General features: G+C 37.1%; 1 protein-coding gene across 1 annotated transcript in view; it reads right to left on the reverse strand.

Moving 5' to 3' along the window:
• Nucleotides 1-4,697: 4,697 nt before the first annotated feature.
• Nucleotides 4,698-24,773, reverse strand: part of hsd11b2 (hydroxysteroid (11-beta) dehydrogenase 2) — a 119,303-nt gene continuing 99,227 nt past the window's right edge. The window contains exon 5 of the mRNA XM_039762949.1: nt 4,698-5,626. Within this exon, the coding sequence (XP_039618883.1) occupies nt 5,274-5,626 (353 nt within the window). The 3' untranslated portion in view covers nt 4,698-5,273. The remainder of the gene's footprint in view (nt 5,627-24,773) is intronic.

Raw genomic sequence — 24,773 nt, forward strand, 5'->3', positions numbered from 1 at the left:
ATTGTATAAATGTCATTACTGTTCAAAAACTGTTACAAATTTTGAGAAATATAACTATGCTCTATGTATGCTAATCATTATAAACAGAGTCTGCCAATCTTAACATTTCATGTTAACTGTTTCTGCCACATGGCCATTGTTACAGCGGTAAACATTAGGGCCCCTGATGATTTTCTTTCTCCTGCAAAGATCATTAACTAACCAATACATCATATTTAGTTGTGAATGCCAGCAAAATATTCCAGGAATTTATTGGTATCCAATTTTTTAGTCTCAAGTGGAAGAGGACTTGACTGCACATGTAGTGCACTCCTTCTTAATTCTACATTACTGTATGCTTTGTAATGGTTATCTGTTATTTAATCATAACGAAAGCTGTCAGCGTAAGCTGAAATATAAATTGTAGGTGTTGTATCACCATACACCTACAACGCAGACATAATGAATATGAACATTAAAGGTAAGGAGATTTTGTGGTTTAATTTTTAACATAAAAAACTGCTCATATATCACTTAATAAGACCAGATACGCTATTTAAAATTTCTTGCCGCCGAATACTTGTCTTCTGTGCTACTGTATGTTACAGAATATACTGTGCTGTTTCATGTAGTCTCTTATTTCATTGAGTTAGTGTGATTTCCTAGTCATCTATGGTACTGCATGTTACAGTATATACTGTATTTCACTGATTTAGTGTTATTCATTGTTGTGTTTGTTTGCCTACAATCACATTTTTGAACGTTATATAAATATTTAATTTTTATTATTTTATTATCTAATCATATGTTTAGAATAGTATGTTGTTAAATGCATTAAAATGTGTACTATTGGAAACTGATAATAAGCCAACAGAATAAAAAATATTTCTAGACTATCAGTGTCATAATATATTGCTGATAGATATACGTAATTATTGTTGGTGACAATTTCTGATACAATTGAGCATTTTAAAAGCACGTAACTAGGCATTTAAATCTGGAGATTCCATAGTCTACAGTTTTGCCAGGTCAGTCCTGAAAATAGGTATAAAAAAGGCCAAACACAAAGACAGGAAATGTGTGGAAGATCAGTTTTATGGCATGGATACCAGGGGCATGTGGAAAAGCATTAAGGCCAGTTTATACTTCACGCTCAGAACATGTATACACCTGCATCATGGCTGCCACACGTCCCTAGTGTTCATTTGATGTGTCCTCTGAGCAAGTGCTCAGAAATTAACATGCACAAGTTGCAGTACCAGCAAAAAATCAGGGGGCACAATGTGTTAAAGTTGGAACGTGAAGTCAGAGTTTCTGTTTACTGTCTACATGTGACAGAAAGCCGCTTTACAGATCCTACAGGATCAATTTTCGATTTGAGTGCTTCAATGTTTGACGAATGGTTTGATGAGGTGAAGCAAAATGCTGACATACAAATGTATACTTGGTGCTTTTCAGGCGTCACATATTCTCCCATTGTAATGATATTATACATTTTAAAGGTCTCACTATCTTCTGTGCATATTTGAACCACAGACAAAAAAATTAGGGACATAGTGAAATGGTCTGTTTTGTGATTAAAGTGGAAATTTCGTCTTTAATCTCGAAATTTCCAATTTGATCTCATAGTTTATTTTGTCATTAAAGTAGAACATTGTAAACATTGTCTTAAAATCGACCCAGTTGTTAAGCGTTACTTGATTCTGGGGCTTCATCCTGCACTGACTGTAGTGGCAAGCAGCAGTTGCCACACAGAACACATTTAATTTATGTTATTCCAGTTTTCTGCACATTTAGAATCCTTAGATTTATACTTGATATCACTTTCATGATGAAATGCCTTAAAGTATGTATGTTACATTTTACAGATAAATCGTTAATTTCATTTAAATAATGAATACTTTTAATAATTACACATGTGGGGGTGGCATGGTGGTAGAGCGGTAGCACTGCTGCCTCTCAGAGAGTCGCATCCCTGGTGTACCCTGCCTGGTGTTTTCATGTTTTCCTGGTGGGTTTCCATAGTGTGCTCTGGTTTCCTTCCAAAGACCTGCAGGTGTGGGGATTTGATGATGCTAAAATGATGCTAGTGTATGTGTCTGTTTGTATTCACTTTGTGATGAGCTGATTCCTGCCCCATCCAGGGATTGTTTCTGCCTTTTGTTAAATGCAAGCTTGAATTAGGGGCATTCCTGGATTGATGAATGTAATCATTAAACCTCCATCCTTTTCAGAAGTACTATGTTAAGGTGTCCTAGGAATATAACGGCGTGAGGATCAGCTTTACCCAAAGTATGCATGCAAGTATAAACAGTACAGCGCTTGTTCAGCAATAGGTTCCGCAGGCACACATGTTACATCGCCTGACATATAAACCCGGCCTTAGTGCTATTACTGACCACAAAGGCAGCCCTGTCTTCCCTCTCAGTAATGTCACATTGGCTAATGATCTTAACTCATTTTTTGTTCGCTTTCAATGTAGCAACGTCATTCCACCCTTGGAAGTTTCCATCTTCAGATTGAGCATGTATGATGTATTCGGATTCAGCGGGTTGGAAAATGGATGGATGGATGATGTATGGCCCATGCACCAGAGGGTCAATCTATGTAAATCTGTGGGAACGTACAGAGTTTCAGCATGTGTTGCATAGAAACTATGCTGAGCAACTTGCTGAGGTATTCACAAATATCTTTAATCTCTCCTTGACATTAGAAATGGTCCCTGCATGCCTTAAGTCAGCCATTATTATGTCAGTGCAGAAGGAAACCAACATCAGTAATATGAATGATTATGGGCCAATTGTTCTGACACTGATAATAATGAAGTGCTTTGAAAGACTGGTTCTTTCTTGCATTAAAGCCAACCTCCTCACTTTCCTGAACTCGTAGGCTTATAGATCTACAGAGGATGCAATCTCTCTAGCCCAGCACACAGCCTTGACTCATCTAGGAGAGACAGGGCACATATGTGAGGATGCTATTTGTAGAGAATAGCTCTACCTTAATATTGTTTTCCCCTTCCAGTTCATCCATAAACTGCACCATTTGGGCCTCAGCATACCACTTTGTAATTAGATCCTCTGTTTTCTGCTGGAACACCCATCCGGTGGTTTGACTGGGCCTCCATAACCCTGAACATAGGCCCGCTGCAAGGCTGTGTACTGAGCACCATCCTCTACTCCCTCTTCACTCACAGTTGTATACCTGCATATACTTACAGTACCATCATAAAATTTGCAGATGACACAACATTGATTGAGCTCATTTCCAATGACAAATCAGCCTAGACAGCGGAGATGAAAAATCTGGTTGTTCAGTGAGCAACCTATCCCTCGACACAATGAAGACCAAGGAGCTCGTCATCAATTTTAGAAGATCAAATGATGAGGATCATGCTCATGCTCCAATTTTCATCAATGGAGACAGGGTGGAGTGTGTATCAAGCTTCAGGTTCCTGGGGCTTTATATAACCAGGAACCTTTTATGGACAGATAACACCACGGTACTGCTGAAGAAGGCACAGCAAAGGCTGTTTTTCTTAAGAATGTTGAAAAAAGCCAGCCTTCCTCAACAATTACTGCTGACCTACTACCGCTGCACCACAGAGTATATTTTAACCCATTGTATTTGTGTGTGGTATTTCTACAGTTCTACAGCAGATTGTGTCAAGAGTGCAGATGATTGTCAGGTTGCAACTTCCAGCCCAGGAGGACATCTATAGCACATGCTGCCTTGGGAATGCCACTAGCATCTGCATAAATTGACCCATGCCATAGTCTATTTGAACTTCTCCCATCCAGCAAATGCTACAGAGGCTTTCATGCACAGACCTTGAGGCTCAAAGATAGTTTCACCCCCAAAGGCTATAAATGCAGTCAATCAGTCCATTAAGTGTTCCCGGTGGAGCACTTTGCGCTATATGTATACGTACATTTGTACTTATTTTTTCATATTGTATATTTTAGTCAGCTATTTTTGTAATTTTAATCGGCAAGATTATTACTATGTACAATAACAATCAAGGAATTCAGTTCAATCTTGCACTTACCCATTGATCATTTTGACAAGAGTAACCATACCAGGATGATCAGCCCCCCGAAGATATACAGCTCTAAGTCCCTCCATAGTGCCAGAATTATGATCAAAGTTAAAGAGCATCTTGTTATGGGCAGGTAAGAGGGAAATAAACTCCTCCAACTGGGAAAGCTAAGATCCTTGGGGTCTTGGTAAAAAGTGAGGATGTAGAAGATTGTGAAACTGACCTAATAACTGAGGCGTTGGTTGCAGTTGTGGAGGTTTTGTACTAGATGGTTGTCATAAAACAGTAAGTTAATTCTCAGAACAACCTCATTTAGTTTATACCCATATTCTTGGCTATAGTCATGAACACTGGGTAATGGCCAAAAGAATGTGATAATGGCACTAGTGACATAAATGAAAGTTCTCCATAGGGTTATAGAGTTTACTTTCTGTGACTGGATGGTCATCTTGATGTTTCAGGGAGATTGCTTGGAGCAGATCCTCTGATGCTTTGAAATGACTGGAATCAAGTCATTTTGTTGTGATGTAAATTGCCTTTAACAGAACAACAGGGTGAAAAATTAGATTAAAAAGGATTGTTTTCAGTTTATTATAAGTCACTGACTGAGAAATAAATCTTAGTTATTTGAATGTGTTTACCAGTTAAGTAGCATGTTTTGAAAAAAAACAGCAACAGGCATTGTCGTAAAAATCAGTTTTAATAATAACAAATAAAAGGATATATGAGTTACAGTACAAAATTACAGAATTCACAGGTTGCACTGATTCTGCTAAAGCAAACTGGCATAAATAAAAGGTGATACTTTTCATTTAATGCAAAGACAAATGAAAGTTGTTATAGTATCATAATCCAGTTCTAATGTATTAGTTGTGTTCTGAAGTTGATATGTGTTCAGAAAAATGATGATTGAACAAGCAATGGACTATTTTTTCAGAAATGGAAGCTTAAGTTTTACAGACCAGTGTACCCAGGAAATGTGTGTAAGCCCTCTTTGAATTACATTTCTGATGGCATTAGTTCATTACAGACCATTCTAAGAAGGACTTCAGATATAGCAAAAGAAATTGTTTTGTGTAAAGGAAATCAGAATGGTGGATAACAATTGATTGTCGATTGAGTGAATTTGACCTGATTGACTCCTCAGATTTTTGTGAGGTTTGTATTGCGGATTTTGGTGTATATTGACCCCTGCAGAAATGCACTTGCATAACAGAGACTTGATCCTGCACATACATCACATTTTTTTTACTATTCATGAAGGTGGTTTTGAATTATTTAAAGCTCTGGGCAAAATCTTCTTTTTCAGGAAGATCTTTTGAAGGTACCGGTCACTGACCTCTGATGGCAAGTAATCGTTAATGAAATACATGAGCCTGATACCTCGTCCTGCATAGTACCTACTGTTTGGCTTGCTGGACAACAGAGCTTCCACAATCCTATTGATAACAGGGCTGAAATCTTCACTTGTGTGTTTGGCAAATTCTTGGAAAAGGTGCTTGGTCTCCTGAACATACTCTTCTCCATACTCTTCTAGAAGGCTAGGCGGCAGATTGCGAATCAGATGTTCACACTGGTCATTCCAATAAAATGGGTCTCTAGAAGGAGCTGAAAAGATATCAAGAGGCTGAGTATCCTCAGAGCAACGAATAATTCCTTCATGGCAAATGTCTGTTGAAGAGCTTTATTTGCTTTAAATTATTTATGATATTTCTTAGAATAAAAAGAGGATATAAAGAGTGAATAAATAACAGTATGTAAATAAATAAATCAACAATTAATGTTAAAATCATAGATAAATCAATTTGGCACTCTTAAAGCAAATTAAAAATTTCAAGTGCAGCAGCTGGCAGTGGGAAAACATACAAGCAGCCCTGAAAGAGCACTAGCACTCAGTTAATACCGAACAGAGGAGGCTATCGCTGAGTAATGATGTAAGTGAGCACTTACATTAAAAAGGAATGATGCTTGAATTTCAACAACAAAAATATGAATAGGAAGTAAAATATTCCTGCTAAACATTGTTGAATTACTAAAGAATTACCATATATTAACATTAACACATTTATTAAAAACATGGAAATTGAGACTTGGATTTTGTTTTGATAAGTGAATTCATTCCCGTTTAACAAGAAGTGGAGGAATTTTATAGACAAGAAGGGTTTTCAAAATGAGTTTCATCTTAATAGGTACACATACTAAATTTTGGCATTTTTTATTAGTCAATGAAAAATTATTGGTGCTTCATCAATACTATGCAAATGAAGAGTAGGATTATTGTCATGTGCACACACATAGTACAATGAAATTCTTACTCAAATGTCATCTCAACCAACAAAAGAAAACACACTTTCATAAAAAATAACCAGCATAAAGAGTGCATGGCTTCCATGTGGACAGTTCATATTGTCATGGTACTTGAAATTTACTTTTGTGAAAGTTATATTTACATTTGTTCATTCAGGAAATATTTTAATTAAATGTTAGTTAATAACACACGATTACAGGTTTTCTCACTCCATTGTTCCATTAATACTTGTAAATAACACGTTAAAAATTCAGCCTTTAACAGGACTAACTTTTCATTTAATCTGCTGAAATTAATGCACAAACTGTAAATAAAGTATCTATCTATCTATCTATCTATCTGTCTATCTATCTATCTATCTATCTAATCTCAGTTGCTCCCATACTGCTGAAATAAAAGCTGTATATGCATTCTATACTTTAATTAGATTTTATCTGTTATGCTGATGGGTAGACCATTGTCTTCAAAAACTTACTAAGCACAACAAATTTAGTGTTGTGTTAGTGTTGTTCCTGAATGAAAATCTTCAAACTCCTAGCCATAGCCACATTTTGGTATTGCATGATTTATGTGTTGGTTCCTCATTTTAAGTTGTATCATCAGTAATATGCATGCAAAATTTCCTGAACTTTGACTCAACTGTTTTCATGTGATGCATTTTTCCCTCCTCCATTACAACCACCCTTCCTGATAAAAATTTTAAATTGCCACATTTCCTGGATTTTAACTTGGTGCACATTTATTGTGCATGCAGTTTTTGGGTTGCCCTAATTGCAACCCCCCACACTTAATAATGTTTTTGAAATGCCATTTAGCCTCTATTTTAAGTTGAACTAGTGGCAACCTACTTGCAAAATTTTGTGAAAACTGGTTCAGTGTTTTCAGTGAGATTGAAGAACAAATAAACAGATGCAATAGGAAGGCTGGAATGAGACCTTTAGTAAGCTAATGGATAATCTGCATTAAACAAATCCAAGAAATTCAAAGGACAGATAATGGTTATTTTGATTTTATTTATATGGAAGATAGTATACACTGGATCCAAATCTCTTTATTATAAAAAATAATGGAGAGAAACACAAGGGTGTCACATGAAGATCACGGAAGACAGTTAAAAGAAACCGCGAGATGGCTACAGAGCATCTTGCGGGGACCTTAAACATGAGACTTTGTGCCAAGAGATTGACCCAAGACCATCTCGCGATGACGTGGAACATGAGGTTCTTGCAAGACACGCCCTATTTACAATCAATATCAAATAAGCCAAGAGGCAGAAAAACATTCAGTCGAGTAAAGGAGGCTTTGAGCACACACATATCCAGGGTCTCAGCACATATAAAGAGTATAAGGACAATACGTTATAAATGAAATGTCGAGGCAAAGAAGAAAGCAGCGCAGAGAAAAAGACTCAAAAGCGTTGGAGAGAAAAATGAGCAAAAAAAGAAGAAGAATAATCAAGGTGCAAATTCAGAAAATAAGGAAAGTAATTATCAGCCCGGAACAAGTGGAATTGGAAAAAAAAAGCACGTCCAATCCGTCTCAGAATTAAAAGACAGAGTAAAAGACAAATTAGTACTTCATAAAGACGTTCACAAACATTGGCGCTAAACACATGCAGAGCAGGTTAGAGATTATGAAAGCAGTGTAATTCGAAAGGCTCTAAAAAAAACCGTTGGTTACTATATACATGTGGAGAAAGTTAAAGGATGTGAAAGTAGGAAAATTAGAAAATATAAAAAAGTAAAGATCGCAGTATGTAATACTACATTTTTCTTTATGTCACTGTATCTGGACAGTACTGTTATGAGTTTTATTCACATGTGCATGTTAACTGTGGCACACAGAGGCTCAGCAATTAGAATTGCTGACCAAGCATTGGATTAGATAGCCAAAGACAACTGGAGGCTTGTATAGTCATCTTAAACACAGGTTAGGGTATTTCTGTCCTCTATCAGCACAAACCTTCTTTCCTTCTTGGGAGAATGAGAATCGACATGTAAGCACTATGATATTTCTGTATTTTGTGGGAGAGGAATTCAGCCCTTGTTTGGAAACGAGAAGACCAGCAAATGAAGCAAGAACCATATAAAAGGTCTGGACAGTGGCCAGACCCTTTGAGGCTGTGCCAACATAGGTGTTGGAAACCCTCCCAGCGTAGGGACGGAAAAAATGGCTGACTGTGTTGATCCAGATTCCCACCTGGATAAAGTCTGTCCATATGCCTCCTCGTCTGTAACTGCGTAAAACGTCAGTAAATGTAAGCTAAAAGATATTTTGTCTCATGTGATTCTTGTACCGTAATCACTATGGGAGGGATATCGCCTTTTCTGGTATATTATGATATCGTCTAATTATTTAATAAGCCACAATATTAAAAGAACACATTTCCAAGAGAGCTAATGCCTCTGCAGGAAACACAGTAGCACAAACAAACTGCCTCATTTAACTATGCACCAGTCTAACTTTGGTTTTTGCACAGTAATCACTACACTATTGCACCTTAACACTTAATTCTACTTTATTCATATAATTATAGTTATTTATTATGTTCTACTATACTGTTATCTTTCAATCTATGACTTTTTGTTAATCTAACTGATATTCTTCTAACTTTGCACAGTTTTTGATAAGCGAATCAGGATGCATTTCACTGCGTTTTGTCCTGTATAACTATGCATGTGACAAATAAAGAATCTTGAGAATTTCAAAAACTGAGCTTACCGCACATACATTTATTGGTTACTTTGTAAAAAAAAATTAACTGCTGATGATGTCGATCATTTTGTCTGTGCTGAAATTCCAAACAGAGAAACCTATCCTGAATTATGGTACAAAGTCATTAAACACGTCTCACTGACCTCATTAAAAAGATTCAACACGTTGGGACTCGCAAGATTACAAATAATGTTTTTACAGAAGTTCTGAAATAAAAGTGAAACTAATGAAATAGCAACAATTCAAAGAAAAAAAATTTTAAAAGTGTGTATCCGGAAAACCAAACACGGGGGTTAGCAAGCGAAGCGAGCAGGGGGCAAAGCCCCCTGAGTCCTTTAAAAGAAAATGTATTGACTCGCTTAAAAACTACTGACATAAATACATACTGCAGCTTGCTAATATGAATCCGTGCCTGTGACTTTTTTTCTTATGGTATGAAGTCAACACTACAGATTGCCTCTCTTGAAATTTTGAGAGTTTTGCAGAACGCATATTGGGACCAAGGTTAATTTTAGTTCAGTTTTTTGAAATTACCTTTTTTTTTTTTTTTAAGTGCTATTTTCACATATTTCATTTTTAATTTCAGTTTAGAATCAAGAACTTCTTATTGTTTCTGTTTTAGTTTTTATTTTTGGCAACTTAATTTGTTTTTATTTTGAGAAAATTGTTCCAGTTCAAGTTTATAAAATGAATATTTGATGCAGACTAATAAATGCACACTATATGTACTATATAAAGTTAAAGGATTGTAGAAATCTGCAGATATGCCTATAATGGACTCATTAAGGCTCTTTTCTCTTTAGTCATCTATACAGATAGTTATCTTCCATATATTTAATAAAATATGTGGGACTCACATCGTCCATTTCTTGTAGGAGCTGAGTGTTTACTTTGACACTACTGGGCATTTTAAACTTTGGATCAAGTACTATAATTCACAGTACCTTAAGAAGGCATATCATTCACACAACCTGGTAGACATTACTCATTTAACAAGTAGCTTTACTAGCATACATTCTTCCTTTTTGTATTAAATCAACAGGAGTAACCAGAGAGCAGGTTTCTATTTTAGTGTAATTGGATTGTGTGTGTTGTATTTTTTTATGTAATTTATAGCATGTATGGTACCCAGTGCTTGTATAGACTTATTTATGTATGTATTTTAAGAATACTGCACACTTGGCACTTGTGTCATTGATTACACACTTGTTCTTGTTACTGTCACTGTCATTCATGACAGGATCTTCTCATTTATGATCAATTTTTTGCTGCTTGTACGTATTCAAAAATATGTTCTAGGCAGGAGACATCTGTCAAACTCATGAGACTACATAGCCATATTTAGTGCATACAGTTAGGTCCATAAATATTTGGACAGAGACAACTTTTTTCTAATTTTGGTTCTGTGCATTACCACAATGAATTTCAAATGAAACAACTCAGATGCAGTTGAAGTGCAGACTTTCAGCTTTAATTCAGCGGGTTGAACAAAAAGATTGCATAAAAATGTGAGGCAAGTAAAGCATTTTGTAACACAATCCCTTCATTTCAGGGCTCAAAAGTAATTGGACAATTGACTCAAAGGCTATTTCATGGGCAGGTGTGGGCAAGTCCGTCGTTATGTCATTATCAATTAAGCAGATAAAAGGCCTGGAGTTGATTTGAGGTGTGGTGCTCACATGTGGAAGATTTTGCTGTGAACAGACAACATGCGGTCAAAGGAGCTCTCCATGCAGGTGAAAGAAGGCATGCTTAAGCTGCGAAAACAGAAAAAACCCATCCGAGAAATTGCTACAATATTACGAGTGGCAAAATCTACAGTTTGGTACATCCTGAGAAAGAAAGCAAGCACTGGTGAACTCAGCAACGCATAAAGACCTGGACGTCCACGGAAGACAACAGTGGTGGATGATCGCAGAATCATTTCCATGGTAAAGAGAAACCCCTTCACAACAGCCAAAACCCCTTCACAACAGCCAATCAAGTGAACAACACTCTCCAGGGGGTAGGCGTATCGATATCCAGGTCTACCATAAAGAGAAGACTGCATGAAAGTAAATACAGAGGGTGCACTGCAAGGTGCAAGCCACTCATAAGCCTTAAGAATAGAAAGGCTAGATTGGACTTTGCTAAAGAACCTTCTAAAAAGCCAGCACAGTTCTGGAAAAAAACATTCTTTGGACAGATGAAACCAAGATCAACCTCTACCAGAATGATGGCAAGAAAAAGTATGGAGAAGGCGTGGGACAGCTCATTATCCAAAGCATACCACATCATCTGTAAAACACTGTGGAGGTAGTGTGATGGCTTGGGCGTGCATGGCAGCACTAGTGTTTATTGATGATGTGACACAGGACAGAAGCAGCCGAATGAATTCTGAGGTGTTCAGAGACATACTGTCTGTTCAAATCCAGCTAAATGCAGTCAAACTGATTGGGCAGCGTTTCATGATACAGATGGACAATGACCCAAAACATACAGCCAAAGCAACCCAGGAGTTTATTAAAGCAAAGATGTGGAAAATTCATGAATGGCCAATTCAGTCACCTGATCTTAACCCAACCTTAACCAACTGAGCATGCATTTCACTTGTTGAAGACTAAACTTCGGACAGAAAGGCCCACAAACAAACAGCAACTGAAAGCCGCTGCAGTAAAGGTCTGGCAGAGCATTAAAAAGGAGGAAACCCAGCATCTGGTGATGTCCAGGAGTTTAAGACTTTTCAATTAAATATTAGAAATTAACATTTTATTTCTAGTTATTTAATTTGTCCAATTACTTTTGAGCCCCTGAAATAAAGGGATTCTGTTAAAAAAACGCTTTAGTTGCCTCACATTTTTATGCAATCTTTTTGTTCAACCCACTGAATTAAAGCTGAAAGTCTGCACGTCAACTGCACCTGAGTTGTTTCATTTAAAATCAATTGTGGTAATGTACTGAACCAAAATTAGAAAAAAGTTGTCTGTGTCCAAATATTTATGGACCTAACTGTAGCTATTAACTGAAAAAAGATGGACAGTAAACAATTAATATTCCAGCCAAGAATTGAGTTTAACAGAATTTTCCGTTTCAATTCTCTGCACTATTTACTATTATGTAACATAATTACCTATTCATATGTAACATGAAATTTGTATGTACAGTATTACAGCACACACTTAATGTGTTTACTAACTAAATTTATTTTAAATTGTTCAGGCACATCTAATTCATTCATTCATGAAGCTAAACCAATGTAGTGAATATTGCTCATTAATGAAAATTTAAAAATTGTGTTGGTAGCTTAATGGCATACCTTTTTAAATAGAATATCACATTAAAAATTATTGAGAAGTAGAACAAAATGAAGCCTTTTATTGGCTAACAAAGATGATTGCAATATGAAAACTTTTTGATAATGCCTTGCCTGAAGAAGGGGCCCGAGTTGCCTCGAAAGCTTGCATATTGTAATCTTTTTAGTTAGCTAGTAAAAGGTGTTCTTTTGCGTGACTTCTGAATACATTCCTAATGGCTAACACGGTACAACACCCTAGTACTACAGATGTTAAAAATTCTTGAAATTTGATTTAAAATTGTGATAAATCACAAGTATAAACTGTATTGGAATCAGTCTAAATAGAAGATGCATAATAGTCTGCATATTACATAGTGTATGTATGTGTGTATGTTTATTATAATGAAATGGAGTTAGTACAGTGAAATTCTTACTTGAATGTACAAAAATTTACACGTGATGTTACTACTACAACTACTACAAACAATGTAACATTTTTAACCTGCAAAAATGACTACTTGGCCATGTACCTATTTCATATGTTTTAAATTATTTTCTTCATCCATCCATTTATTCATGATTAAGTTTGCTTAATCTACCAGAGCCTAACTAAACAGTATTAGATCCACTCAGAAATCAAAACTGCACAGAAAAGGCTACTTCTCACAAAAGACAAAATTAATAACAAGACATTAAAAAACAGCATGGCTTCACTCACTGTAAAGCATTTCTCCACTTTCAAAAAAGCTAACGAGTAACAGCACGGATAAGGAAATGTTTAAGCTTACCATAAGCATCAACAAATGTGTGGGGCTGCACAGTTCATGGTATTGCCCCTGCTTTCACTGTAGTTTTCATTTGTGTTTGCACCTTTTACAGAAAGCGGCTTTTCCTGCTATGCATGATACGTTCTTTCAAACCAGTTCCAGTTCACCTGTCATTGCAAATAGGAACAGAGGGACTTTTCAGAATATTCTAATTGTTGTAAATTTTGACAGACTGATGATGTCCCTAATCCTTCCTATAATGCCACCTGTGGGGTTCTTCTCTGATACAATGGCTTGAACTCAGATTAGACGTTAATGCTTCAAATTAGGGCTATTTGTTGAAATATTTGGTCATTGAACTTTGCTTCGCCATGTTTCACAAACAAAAGTTAATTTCAGAAAAATAACTACTATACTGTGCACTAACAATGTCTGTGGTGGGTGCACAGAAAGGACAAAACTAATTGGATCAATTTAATGTCAGTTTTTAAAGGATTAATCAAAGAGCTTTTCATGTCAAGTTTTAATAACTGTTTACCAGGAGTAGGGCCCTTGTGCTGCCCTCTTTTGCAAAATTTAATCGATGGAGAGTTCTTGAGTTGTCTTTGTGCCCTACTGGATAATTTTGTGCACACTCTACATGTCAACACCTCAAAGGGAATATTTTGTGTTAACCAAGCTATTGGCAGTTGATTTATTTAAAAACAAAAGCAACATATTTTCTTTTCCACCTATTTTTATATTATTTCACTTAGTTTTAAATTATGCAGCTTTAATTTCAGAAAGACTTTTTAGTCCCTTATTAGTTAGTTTTCATTGACAAAAGTAACCGTAATTGGGACAGGCTTCAGTTCCATCACACTATTTAGATAAGTTAACTTTAGGCCAATGACATCTGCATTCATACATTTACTTACTGATTTTTATTGATTGTTTTCCTTTGTAAAGTGCATTTCAATAAAGAAGAACAGGAAATTAAAACAAGACCACGTTCCAGCCCACAATATTGTCCCCATCTTTTGAGAATGGTTGTAGAATTAGGGTGGATCTCAGAGATTTTGTTTGCAGTAGTCAGCAACTTTAGAAGGACTTTCTTTATATAAATTAGACATTGTTTGCCTTTGCTTGTTTCAAAGATAAAGGAACTGAATGATTGAAATCATGCATCATGTGTAAAAGAAGTAGTCTCAACACACAAAAAAGGTTTGGAGCAGCCACCCATATATTGTCCCTGGCTGCAAAAGGGTAAAGAAAATATTCAAGATGTATTCTTGATGAGTTCCAAAGATGAACTGATGATGTTAAGAAAAGATGGCGGCTTTATAAGCCGAAAAGTGGAAGGTATGTCATTTGGCCGGAACGGGAAGTGACGTCAGTCTGGGTACCAGTACCGGAAGTGATGTTAAATCAGGCAGGGTTTTCCCATATTTGGCCTGTAGAGATAACAGAGATACGTTTAGTGCATCCCGCCATCCCCTGGCCTGGCAGGTAATTACCTCACTTGGTCCACTCAGGTCCTTCCTAGTCGCATGTGTATGACACATGTTAATTATTAGTTCCTATATAAGACTGCCACAGCATGTGAGGTTTAGACTGGAGTGCTCATGTCCCTACTCTAACTGACAGCATGTGACCTAAGAGTGCTTCTTTTCGCACTGCCTAAAGATGAAATATGTACAATATTTTAGGTGTAGTAACACTTACTTTAACATTTGACAGGAATAAAAGCTTGTGTTCAAACTCTGTGTAGACTATGGAAATGGCTATTTATGCAGTAATCTGTAAGAGTTATTGGGCTTCTTTTATTTAGCATTCATACCTAAGCCTATTCTTTCCATATACAGTAATTTACTTTCTGCCATCTCTACCACATTTTGTATTTTAAATTTGACTCTTTTTAATTTTCTGATGGTCTCAGTTCAAAATAGAGAACTCATTTCATAGTTGAAGAAAGTTTTTTAATGAATCTGATACCATGTGGGCGGCATGATGCCGCAGTGGGTAGACCTGCTGCCTAGCAATTAGGAGACCCGGGTTCGCTTCCCGGGTCCACCTTGCGTGGAGTTTGCATGTTCTCCCCGTGCTCCAATTTCCTCCCACAGTCCAAAGACATGCAGGTTAGGTGCAGTGGCAATCCTAAATAGTCTCTAGTGTGTGTGTGTGTGTGTGTGTGTGTGTGTGTGTGTGCCCTGCAGTGGGCTGGCGCCCCGCCTGGAGTTGGTTTGTTTCTTGCCTTGCACCCTGTGTTGGCTGGGATTGGCTCCAGCAGACCCCTGTGACCCTGTAGTTAGGATGTGGTGAGTTGGATAATGGATGGATGGATACCATGTACAAGTACAAGGGATACGGGCCCAATGTGAATACCAGTGATTAGCATGTGTGCCCCCATAGTGTGCAGTTTGATTTCTTTTAAAGATGAATAATTTGACACTACATGATTTTAAGTACTAACATTTGCACAGTTTCTATTTAATATTTTAAAAATTTCTATTGAAAGATACACACTTTAAACATTTTAAGTAACTCAAACCGATTGTAGTTTATAAAACTAAATTTGTGTAAAGGAACCATTTGTTTTGCTCATACGTATGAGTGTATCTGTTTGAAATCAGATTGAAATATATGAGCTTGACTGCCCAAGTATGGTTCTGTATCCTTTTGCAATACATTGGCATAATCACATCTATATAATAAAAGCCCAGCGCGGTGTCTGTGTCCGTGTCCGCGTTCCTTTTGGCTGTTCCTTTTTAGCCGCCCCGTTGAAAAGCCCCAGTCCGTCCCCTCTCAGAATTCCTGCTTACCCCCTCCGTTCTTTCCCCTTTGCTTTTATTTTTCCTGTTCCTGAAAATCTTTTCAAAACAAAAGTAAAGAAATAGACAGAGCGTCACATTAACGTCTTCTCCCCTCTGCCTATTAAATAATCAATAAAATAAAAAAAAAATCACGAAAGAAACAGAAACCACAACCTACCCTTACAGCATACACCGTGCTTCTGGCGTTACAGCCAAACACGTGGTATATGCAGGTTATGAGGTGTGACACTAATTAACGCCCGTACTACAACAGATTATATTGTTGATATACTATTAACTATTTACAGGGATCAACTCTTTTGGGGAAGTTCATAATAAAAAAAAAATTACATTATAAATAACATGGGCACTTGAGTATTTCGAGCTACGCGTCTGAGTCGGATGGTTCCCCTGGTCACCAATTCGTGTGTTTCTCTATGCCCACTATGCCTTTCTGTCTTCAGCTACCCAAGTGCACTTGTACGGAGGAGACCTTACAGAACAAAGCCGAAACGAAACGCAACTAAACCTGCTGCTGCGAGAGAGGACACATTACAGCATGATCACGAAGCAAAGAGGCAAAGGCTTGACAATCACTCGCAAGAAACGGACACTCAGCATTCACACAGATTAGCTCAACGACGCGTCTCTGCCGCACAACGAAAGGCAACTGAAACCCCTGCAGAGAGAGGAGACAGATTACGCTGTGATCGCGAAAGAAAGAGGCAAAAGCGTGCCAATGAGACACCCGACGAGAGGTCCTTACGATTGAGTCCTTCAACTGTGGTCATCCAACGCGCAGCGTAGTGCGCGCATAGTTGCTAGTAATTAAATGATTTGGTAACTCATACATTTTTTTTAGTATATTTCCAATTTCGTATTTTCTTTGTTACAGGTTGTAGGCACATGAACCTGAATCATTTTTTTGGGAAAGTAACCTATTCTTGATACATTCATGACACTGTGGTATGTGGATACCGTACAAAGTAGTTTTGCTGACAAATTTGGTGCTTACTTCAAAGTCATGTTTATGGTCACTTAATTTTATTGTTCATTCTTTGAATTGCATTGACATTTGATTAGTGCCTCCTCATCTAGACATAATGTCACACTATTGCAGTTATAAATAATGAGCAGCATTTCTTAATAAAGTTTTAATTTACTACATATTTTTAAAATCCAAAATGCCTCTGCATTAAAGCTATTTACTGTAATATTTTTAGCAAGAGGACCAGTAACAGAGTTATAGTCAATATCTCTAAAAAAATAACCATGTCTATATCTTTCATCAAGCCCAATGCGCTAAGAGTCAAACCGTTTAACCAAAAGTTGAAGTTTTGAAGTACCAGAAAAACACAGTAAAGAATTGTTTTTTAAAAGCTCAGAAGAATGCTAATCTTGAATAATGTGGAAGTGTTTGTGCTGATCTTTTTATGGACATTCCAATGACATCATGCACACCTAGGCCACTCTGGGTAGGGTTGCCATGGAAATTTAACAATACAAATTTCAAAATATGGCAGCACCCTAAGCAAAAATAAAAAGGTGTTATTAGATAACACAAAAATATTTTGCATTTCTTAAGATATATCTTGCAGAAAAACAACAAATTTCTTGTTATAAAAAATGCATACTTATTCCAGAAAACTTTAAAAATTAATGAAGAACTACCAGTCACAGCACAATAGAATGAAAAGGAGATTGCCTGTAACATATTTTGTCTCATAGGCAGGGAAAGATGATGCCTGTCTGTTTTACTATGGTTGGGGGGAGTACAGCTATTTGGAGGGTTTAGGGGTGGGTTCTGTAGGATTTTGCATGCCAAGCAACAAAGTAAAAATTATGTATGTACTGTAGTGAGATCAGCTTAGCCACCACAGAAGAGTGTTTTATTGTTATATAAGCAATATCTTCAGTAAAGATATGACAATATACAAATTTGTGTATGCTATTTAATCAATTTGTCTATCTATTATGAAGGGTTATGTGATTTTATTATTGTGCTTTAAAGTGTTAAGAAGGATTAAATACAACTATTTGTTATTACAGTTATGTTTAAATTGTTTTTTGTTGTTTTGTACTGGAACTTAAATTCTCCGTAAAAGCAGCATGATTTAACTACAGAAAGAGGAAGTATTAGTAGAGTCAACAGGCAGAAGGATACACTAAATTAAACTTATCACTATAGAAAGTGATAGGTCTGTGAAGAAGAAAGTTCAGAACCTTAAATGGTAAACTGGTCGTTTTTCTGGACTTTCCACATGTGTAAAAGCAAAGCCCTCATGGAATACCTTTTTGTGCATGCATACCTTGTAGGACGGAGTGGGGCTAAGGATGTTCACCTTAGCCCTGACAACCTTTACAAAGCCAGCAACTTACACTGGAAGTATGAAATTAATTGGAGAGAAGATATAAGGAAAAACATAGTCTGCCTGCCGTGAGATGCAGCAATATAACCTTAAGAGACTCAACGCCATACATATTGGGTGTATCGGCCAGCGTCATCTATGATAGCTTCGAAAATATCCAGGTTGTATCATTAAATTTCCCACACATACTTACTTTTATTTGCAATCACTTTTTGGCACATTGTATTTACAGTACAATACAATTTATTTTTATATCGCCTAAAATCACACAAGAAGTGCTGCAATGAGCTTTAACAGGCCCTGCCTCTTGACAGCCCCCCAACCTTCGATGAAAGGACCCCTGTGCCCCACAATTACTTCGATTCTCAATCAGGGATGACTTTGCCTTAGGCAGGCAAAACAACTTGGCAGGTGGGCCGTAGCACCGAGTGCCACATTTGAGTACCGAGTAGAGAAACAGAATAGGTGAAGGTTAGTAACAAATTATAACTATCATGTTACTTATGTTTTAGTGCTAATGACTAACAGCAGAGATGCAGTCTGTGTAGTTAATCAGCAGCTCTAGTCAGGATATGCTAAACTGAAGTTGTGAGTCTTCAGCCAGGATTTAAAAGCTGAGACTGAAGGAGCATCTCTTATAGTAGCAGGCAGACCATTCCACAGTTTTAGGAGCCCTGTAACTAAAAGCTTGGCCTCCCACTGTTATTGTATTAATCATTGGAATACTAAGCAGACCAGCATCTTGAGATCTTAATGTGCGCTCTGGTTTGTAAATCATAATGAGTTCAGAGAAGTAAGCCGGACCTTGGCCATTTAATGCTTTATATGTTAAAAGTAGGATTTTAAAATCTGTCCTAAAGTTAACCGGGAATCAGTGTAAGGATTTAAGAACTGGAGTTATACTGTATGTTCATACTTTTTTGTTCTTGTAATAATTCTTGAAGCACCATTTTGGATTAACTGGAGGCTGTATAAAGAACAGTTTGAACATCCAGTGAACACTGCATTGCAGTAGTCAATCCTACTAGAAATAAATGCATGAATTCATTTCTCAGAATCCTGTTTATTTAGAAAGCTCCTTAATTTCCCAAAATGTTTAAGATGGTAGAAACATGATTTGGACAACTTTGTAATATGCGCTTTAAATGACATGCTAGAGTCAAAGGTGTAACTCCTAGATTGCAGGCTGATTCAGTAAAATTAATGATGATTCCAACTGAGTTAAATGGTGACAAAATATTGCTGTGATCAGCGTCATTTCCTCCAACAATTAATATCTGTGTTTAAAGACAAGTAGTTCTCATCCATCCATTCCTTTAATTCACTAACACAAGTAATTAAAGACAACATCGGAGAAATTTCATTTGATCTAAATGAAAGGTATAACTGGGTCTCATCTGCATACGAGTGAAAATTAACATTGTTTCTTAATTATAGATCCCAGTGGAAGCATGTAAAGTGAAACAAGTAAAGGTCCCGATCTCACTTCTGTGTATAATGATGAAGTACTGTCAGCATATTTCTGTACATATCGGAATCAATTTGATAAATAAGAGCTAAACCAAGCAAGCACAGTGCCTGTAAGCCCAACATAATTTTCTAGCCTGTGCAGTAAAATAGAATGGTCAATGGTGTCAAATGCTGCACTTAAGTCTAACAACATAATTACAGTGGAGTTTCCCTCATCAGAGGATATCAGAATGTCGTTTACAACCCACGTTAGTACCGTTTCTGTACTATGGCCAGTGTGGAAACCAGACGGGAATTTCTCAAATAAATTGTAATGCGTAAGGTGTGACTGAAGCTGATTGGCGACTACTTTTTCTAGTATTTTAGAGACAAAGGGTAAATTTGAAATAGGCCTATAAATATAAGTATGTGTGAGTTTAGGTCTGACTTTTTAAGCAATGGTTTAATGACTGACACTTTTACTGCATCAGGTACTGTGCCATGCAATAATGAACTATTGATAATGTTTAGAATAGGCACTGCAGGAACATCCATTGCACTTTTTACTAGTTTTGTTGGCACTGGATCTAAGGAACAAGTAGTGGCTTTCATTTTAGAAATTAAAGTTAAGACTTCCTGCTCAGTTACAGGATTAAAATTACTAAAGTGCTGAATGCAATGTGAGGCAGGGTCTGGGATCTTATATTTTTAATTTTCTCATTGAAGAAGTTCATAAAGTCTGTACTGCTAATATCTGTTGGTATTTTGCACTGTAGATATGAATTCCCATTTTGTTAATTTAGCTATTGTTCTAAATAGTACCTGAGGATTTTTATTATTGCAATCTATTATTGTAAAATAGTATTCTGACCGAGCTTTAAAAAGAGTTTTTTTATATTTTTTAACACACTGTCCATGCAATTTGAAAGACATGTAGCTTTGTTGTTCTCCATCTGCGCTCCAGTTTTGAACACTCTAATTTAAGAGCTCGAGTTTCTATGTGCTTTGATCACTTTTGTTTTAAGGGGAGCCACTTCGTCCAGAGCATCTGTCAAGGTCACATTATAATGTGATGTTAGCTGATCTAAATGGTTTTCCTCAATTACACTCGACTTACTCAAAGTATCTATAAATTTTGAAGCAGAATTACAATCTAGATGTCGCACTTTGTTTTAATCTGTGAGTGCGTTGGCAAGGGCAGGACTACATCAAATGTAATTAAGTAGTGATCGAAAATAACTACATTTAATGGAGTAATATTTCAAATTTTGAATTTCAATTTTGTAAGTTATAATTAAATCTAATGTGTGGTTATGATTATGAGTTGGACCTTTGACAATCTGACAAAATCCTATAGAATTTAACAAATAAGTAAAACATTTGCTAAAAAAGTGTCAGTTTCACATCAATGTGTACACTAGTGTCGAGAGTTGTTTACATACTGAAGAGTCTATAGCTGCAGGTGGAAGCTGCCACCGCACTTTTCGTGGCATTAAACATATACTTTGTCAGCATGCCCATGTCGATCAAACATAGAAGCTCTGCAGTCTAATTGTGACTTGACGCTGTAGGAAGATAAGTAAATATAGACTGGTAAATAACATGTGACTTTTATATAAGTAACATGTAAATTTTTTTATATAAAGACCATCACAAAACATAATTACAAACAGAACTTTGCACAATACCTTGGTGAGCTCAGCACGTCTTGCTCATCCTCATCTGAGTTCACCTCTGTAATTGCATGTCTTTATTTGAAAACAACAGTGTCAGATCGGGGAGAGCATAAATGTGACTGAGAGAATAAAACAGAATTAAAAAAAAAAAAATCATGCTAACCTTTACAAGTACCATACATTTAAACCGGCTGTTATAGACTCAAATCAAATACATGTTTTTATTGTATAATAGTAACAATAAGAGCAGCTCACTACTCAAAACATTAATTCTGGGACGCGGTCCGGATCGAACCCATGACCTCTTGATTATGAGTCAGCAGTTTGCACCACTGTACTATCTAAATGGTCGTGTCAGTGTCGTACTCTAACCCAATTTCTTTTTCTTTGGTTATATTCTTGAATAAAAGTGCACACCTTTTATTATATGTGTACCTTTTTTGAAAGTATTTATTTGATATTTGGACTTCAGACTTCACATATTATACACTTCTTGTCAAAATTTCTTATTACTAAAAGTTGAAAAAGTTTGTTTCAGGTATGTGTTCAACATTTCTTGCATTTCTCACATTTTCTGTCATCCCATACTTACATAGATCGTTGTAGACATGGAACACACATAAAATGCATGTATTCCAAATAACGATATATTATTTACCCTATACAACAACAGGGACCTCACCTTGAGATAAACAAGGCTTGAGCTGGGAGAGATTTTTGCCCGAGTTGAGCTCCGTCGGTAAGGGGGATGCAGGGATGTAGGGACAGCAGTCTGCTTGCTGCTTGTGCTGATCGACACATTTATCAAACAAAAGACATTGATGGAGAGGTGGAAAGGAATTTAAAGTAGGCTGGGATTCCAAGTTTTTTTGTAGGCTTCAGGGATTCTAGTGTTAAAGAAAGATGAGGTCCTAATTTTCTTTGTGAAAAGGTAGGTCCGGGGCTGTTTTTTATCTGTTGATACTTGACCACAGCACTAAGAACAGCCTTAAATCTATACTAATAAAAGGCAAAGCCCTCACTCACTCACTCACTCACTCACTCACTCACTCACTCACTCACTCACTGACTCATCACTAATTCTCCAACTTCCCGTGTGGGTGGAAGGCTGAAATTTGGCAGGTTCATTCCTTACAGCTTCCTTACAAAAGTTAGGCAGGTTTTATATCGAAATTCTACGCGTAATGGTCATAACTGGAAGCAGTTTTTCTCCATTTACTGTAATGGAGATGAGCTTCAACGCCGTGGGGGCGGAGTTTCGTGTGACATCATCACGCCTCCCACGTAATCACACAGTACATAGAAAACCAGGAAGACCTAAAAAAAGCGCTGAAGAAAACATGCATTATATAATTGAGAAGGCAGCGAAACAATAAGAAGCGAGCGAGTGACATATACAACCATATTCATGAGTTCTGCTACTTCGGAAACAAAGCACGATGTAAACCTACACTTTAAATTAAGTTCATAGACAGGCTGCCGCTGGCGTTTGTAATTTAGTGCCTGCCCATATAAGGCAGTCCGTCAGCGGCAATCCAATAGCAAACTCCACTAAATATTCACGGGTTAAGGACTGTGCTTATGCAGAGGAAGATGAGATGGTCAGGGTGGTGTTTGGTACAAACTCAGCGAAACTGCGAGAAAGTTTTAAGTGCCAGGACTAAGGTAACATTAAATACAGCCATGGACATAGCACGAGATGGCACCAGCACAGCTGGGAAACTTCGATGCATGTACACCGAGCGGCTCACGTGAACTGGCGCAGTGCACAGATAAAAGCAACAGTTCCAAAGAGCTGAACAAAACCGAATTACACAATTGAAAAGGCAGCAAAAATATGAAGCGTTTGATACATACAAGCATATTCATAAATCCAAAACAAAGCACACGTTGGAAAAAGTCAATGTCCGCTAAAGGAAGACAGTGTAAAAAACCGTGCATGCAGTGTGTCAGGTCTCAGATAAAGAAGAAGCGAGCTGTTTATTGATGCAGTAAGAAACGAATCGATGAATGAAACCTGTCATCTTTACAGCGATTGACAAACACGGAATGTAACTTGAACACAACACATCCTACAAATACGAACCTGATTGAAAGAAATAATGATAATCAAATCCTTGATGACAGCAACACTCAGTAACACTCACAAAACAAATACTGTATATTGACAGTCATGTTACGTTATTTTTAAAATGTTCCCTTTTCTTTTCTAGCTTTTTAACACACTACTTCTCGCTGCGATATATATATATATATATATATATATATATATATATATATATATATAAACCCGATCTACATACTCAAATAATGGATACTTTATTCGCCATCAATGATTGTTTTGGTAAAGCCATACTCAGTGTATTCATTAGATGAACGGTAAAAAAGTAAGAGCGAGGGAAGGATGACTTATTGAGGCATGCAGGCTGTAGTGCGCGTCAACTCTATCTGAATTGCGATCACATTTGAAAAAATATATCTTTTCAAGTTCTATTTAGTCCATATGTGTCAAACTCAAGGGCCGCGGGCCACATCCGACCCGGCGTGTAATTATATCCGGCCCGAGATCATTTTATATACTGTATTATTGTTATTAAAGCCCGGGTATATGAAGCGCTGGTAACACAATAAACTACAGATCCCATAATGCAGCGCTTCAGCTGCCTTGCCGAACACTTACCGAGTTAATCAAGTTATTGCGAAGCTAGCTCACACGATGCTGAAGAGAAAAGTTGATTCTGAAAATAGAGCCTTTAAAAACCGATGGGAGGCTGAGTATATGTTTACTGAACCCGTGTGTCTCATTTGTGGAGCTAATGTGGCTGTAATTACAGAATTTAATCTAAGACGGCACTATGAGACAAAACATCAGGTTAACCTGAATGCAATGCAGAAGATACAGAAAGCAGCATAATTAAATAAGAATCTGACACTTCAGCGGACGTTTTAACCCGTGCACAATCACAAAGTGATTTCAAGTGAAGCTGCTTTTATGGGAGACACAAATGCACCAGTGCACCTTGCCTCACTTTCCCTGTTGCCAAGTAATGTTAAACCAAGTCGTCACTACGGTGTTCCCAAATCGCACTTTGCTGATAAACTGAGCGCACTGAGTTTGCACGGCGCTTTGGTGACTTTGAAGAACAAAAAGTCCGTCTACATGCGGCTCGAACCTTGTGCATGTTTGGTAGCACATATCTGTGTGAGAAGCTCTTCTCAGTGATAAAGACTAACAAAACAGCAGTCGCCTCACTGATGAGCACCTGCAATCCATCCTGAGAATCTCCACAACACAGAACCTCACACCAAACATAAACGAACCTGTGGCCAAAAAAAGATGCCAGGCGTCCAGCTCTAAAATGACATATGAGCAAAGAAAACTGAATGATTTGATTTGTTATTGCT

The sequence above is a fragment of the Polypterus senegalus genome, chromosome 9 (assembly GCF_016835505.1).
Source record: "Polypterus senegalus isolate Bchr_013 chromosome 9, ASM1683550v1, whole genome shotgun sequence".
Lineage (NCBI taxonomy): Eukaryota > Metazoa > Chordata > Cladistia > Polypteriformes > Polypteridae > Polypterus > Polypterus senegalus.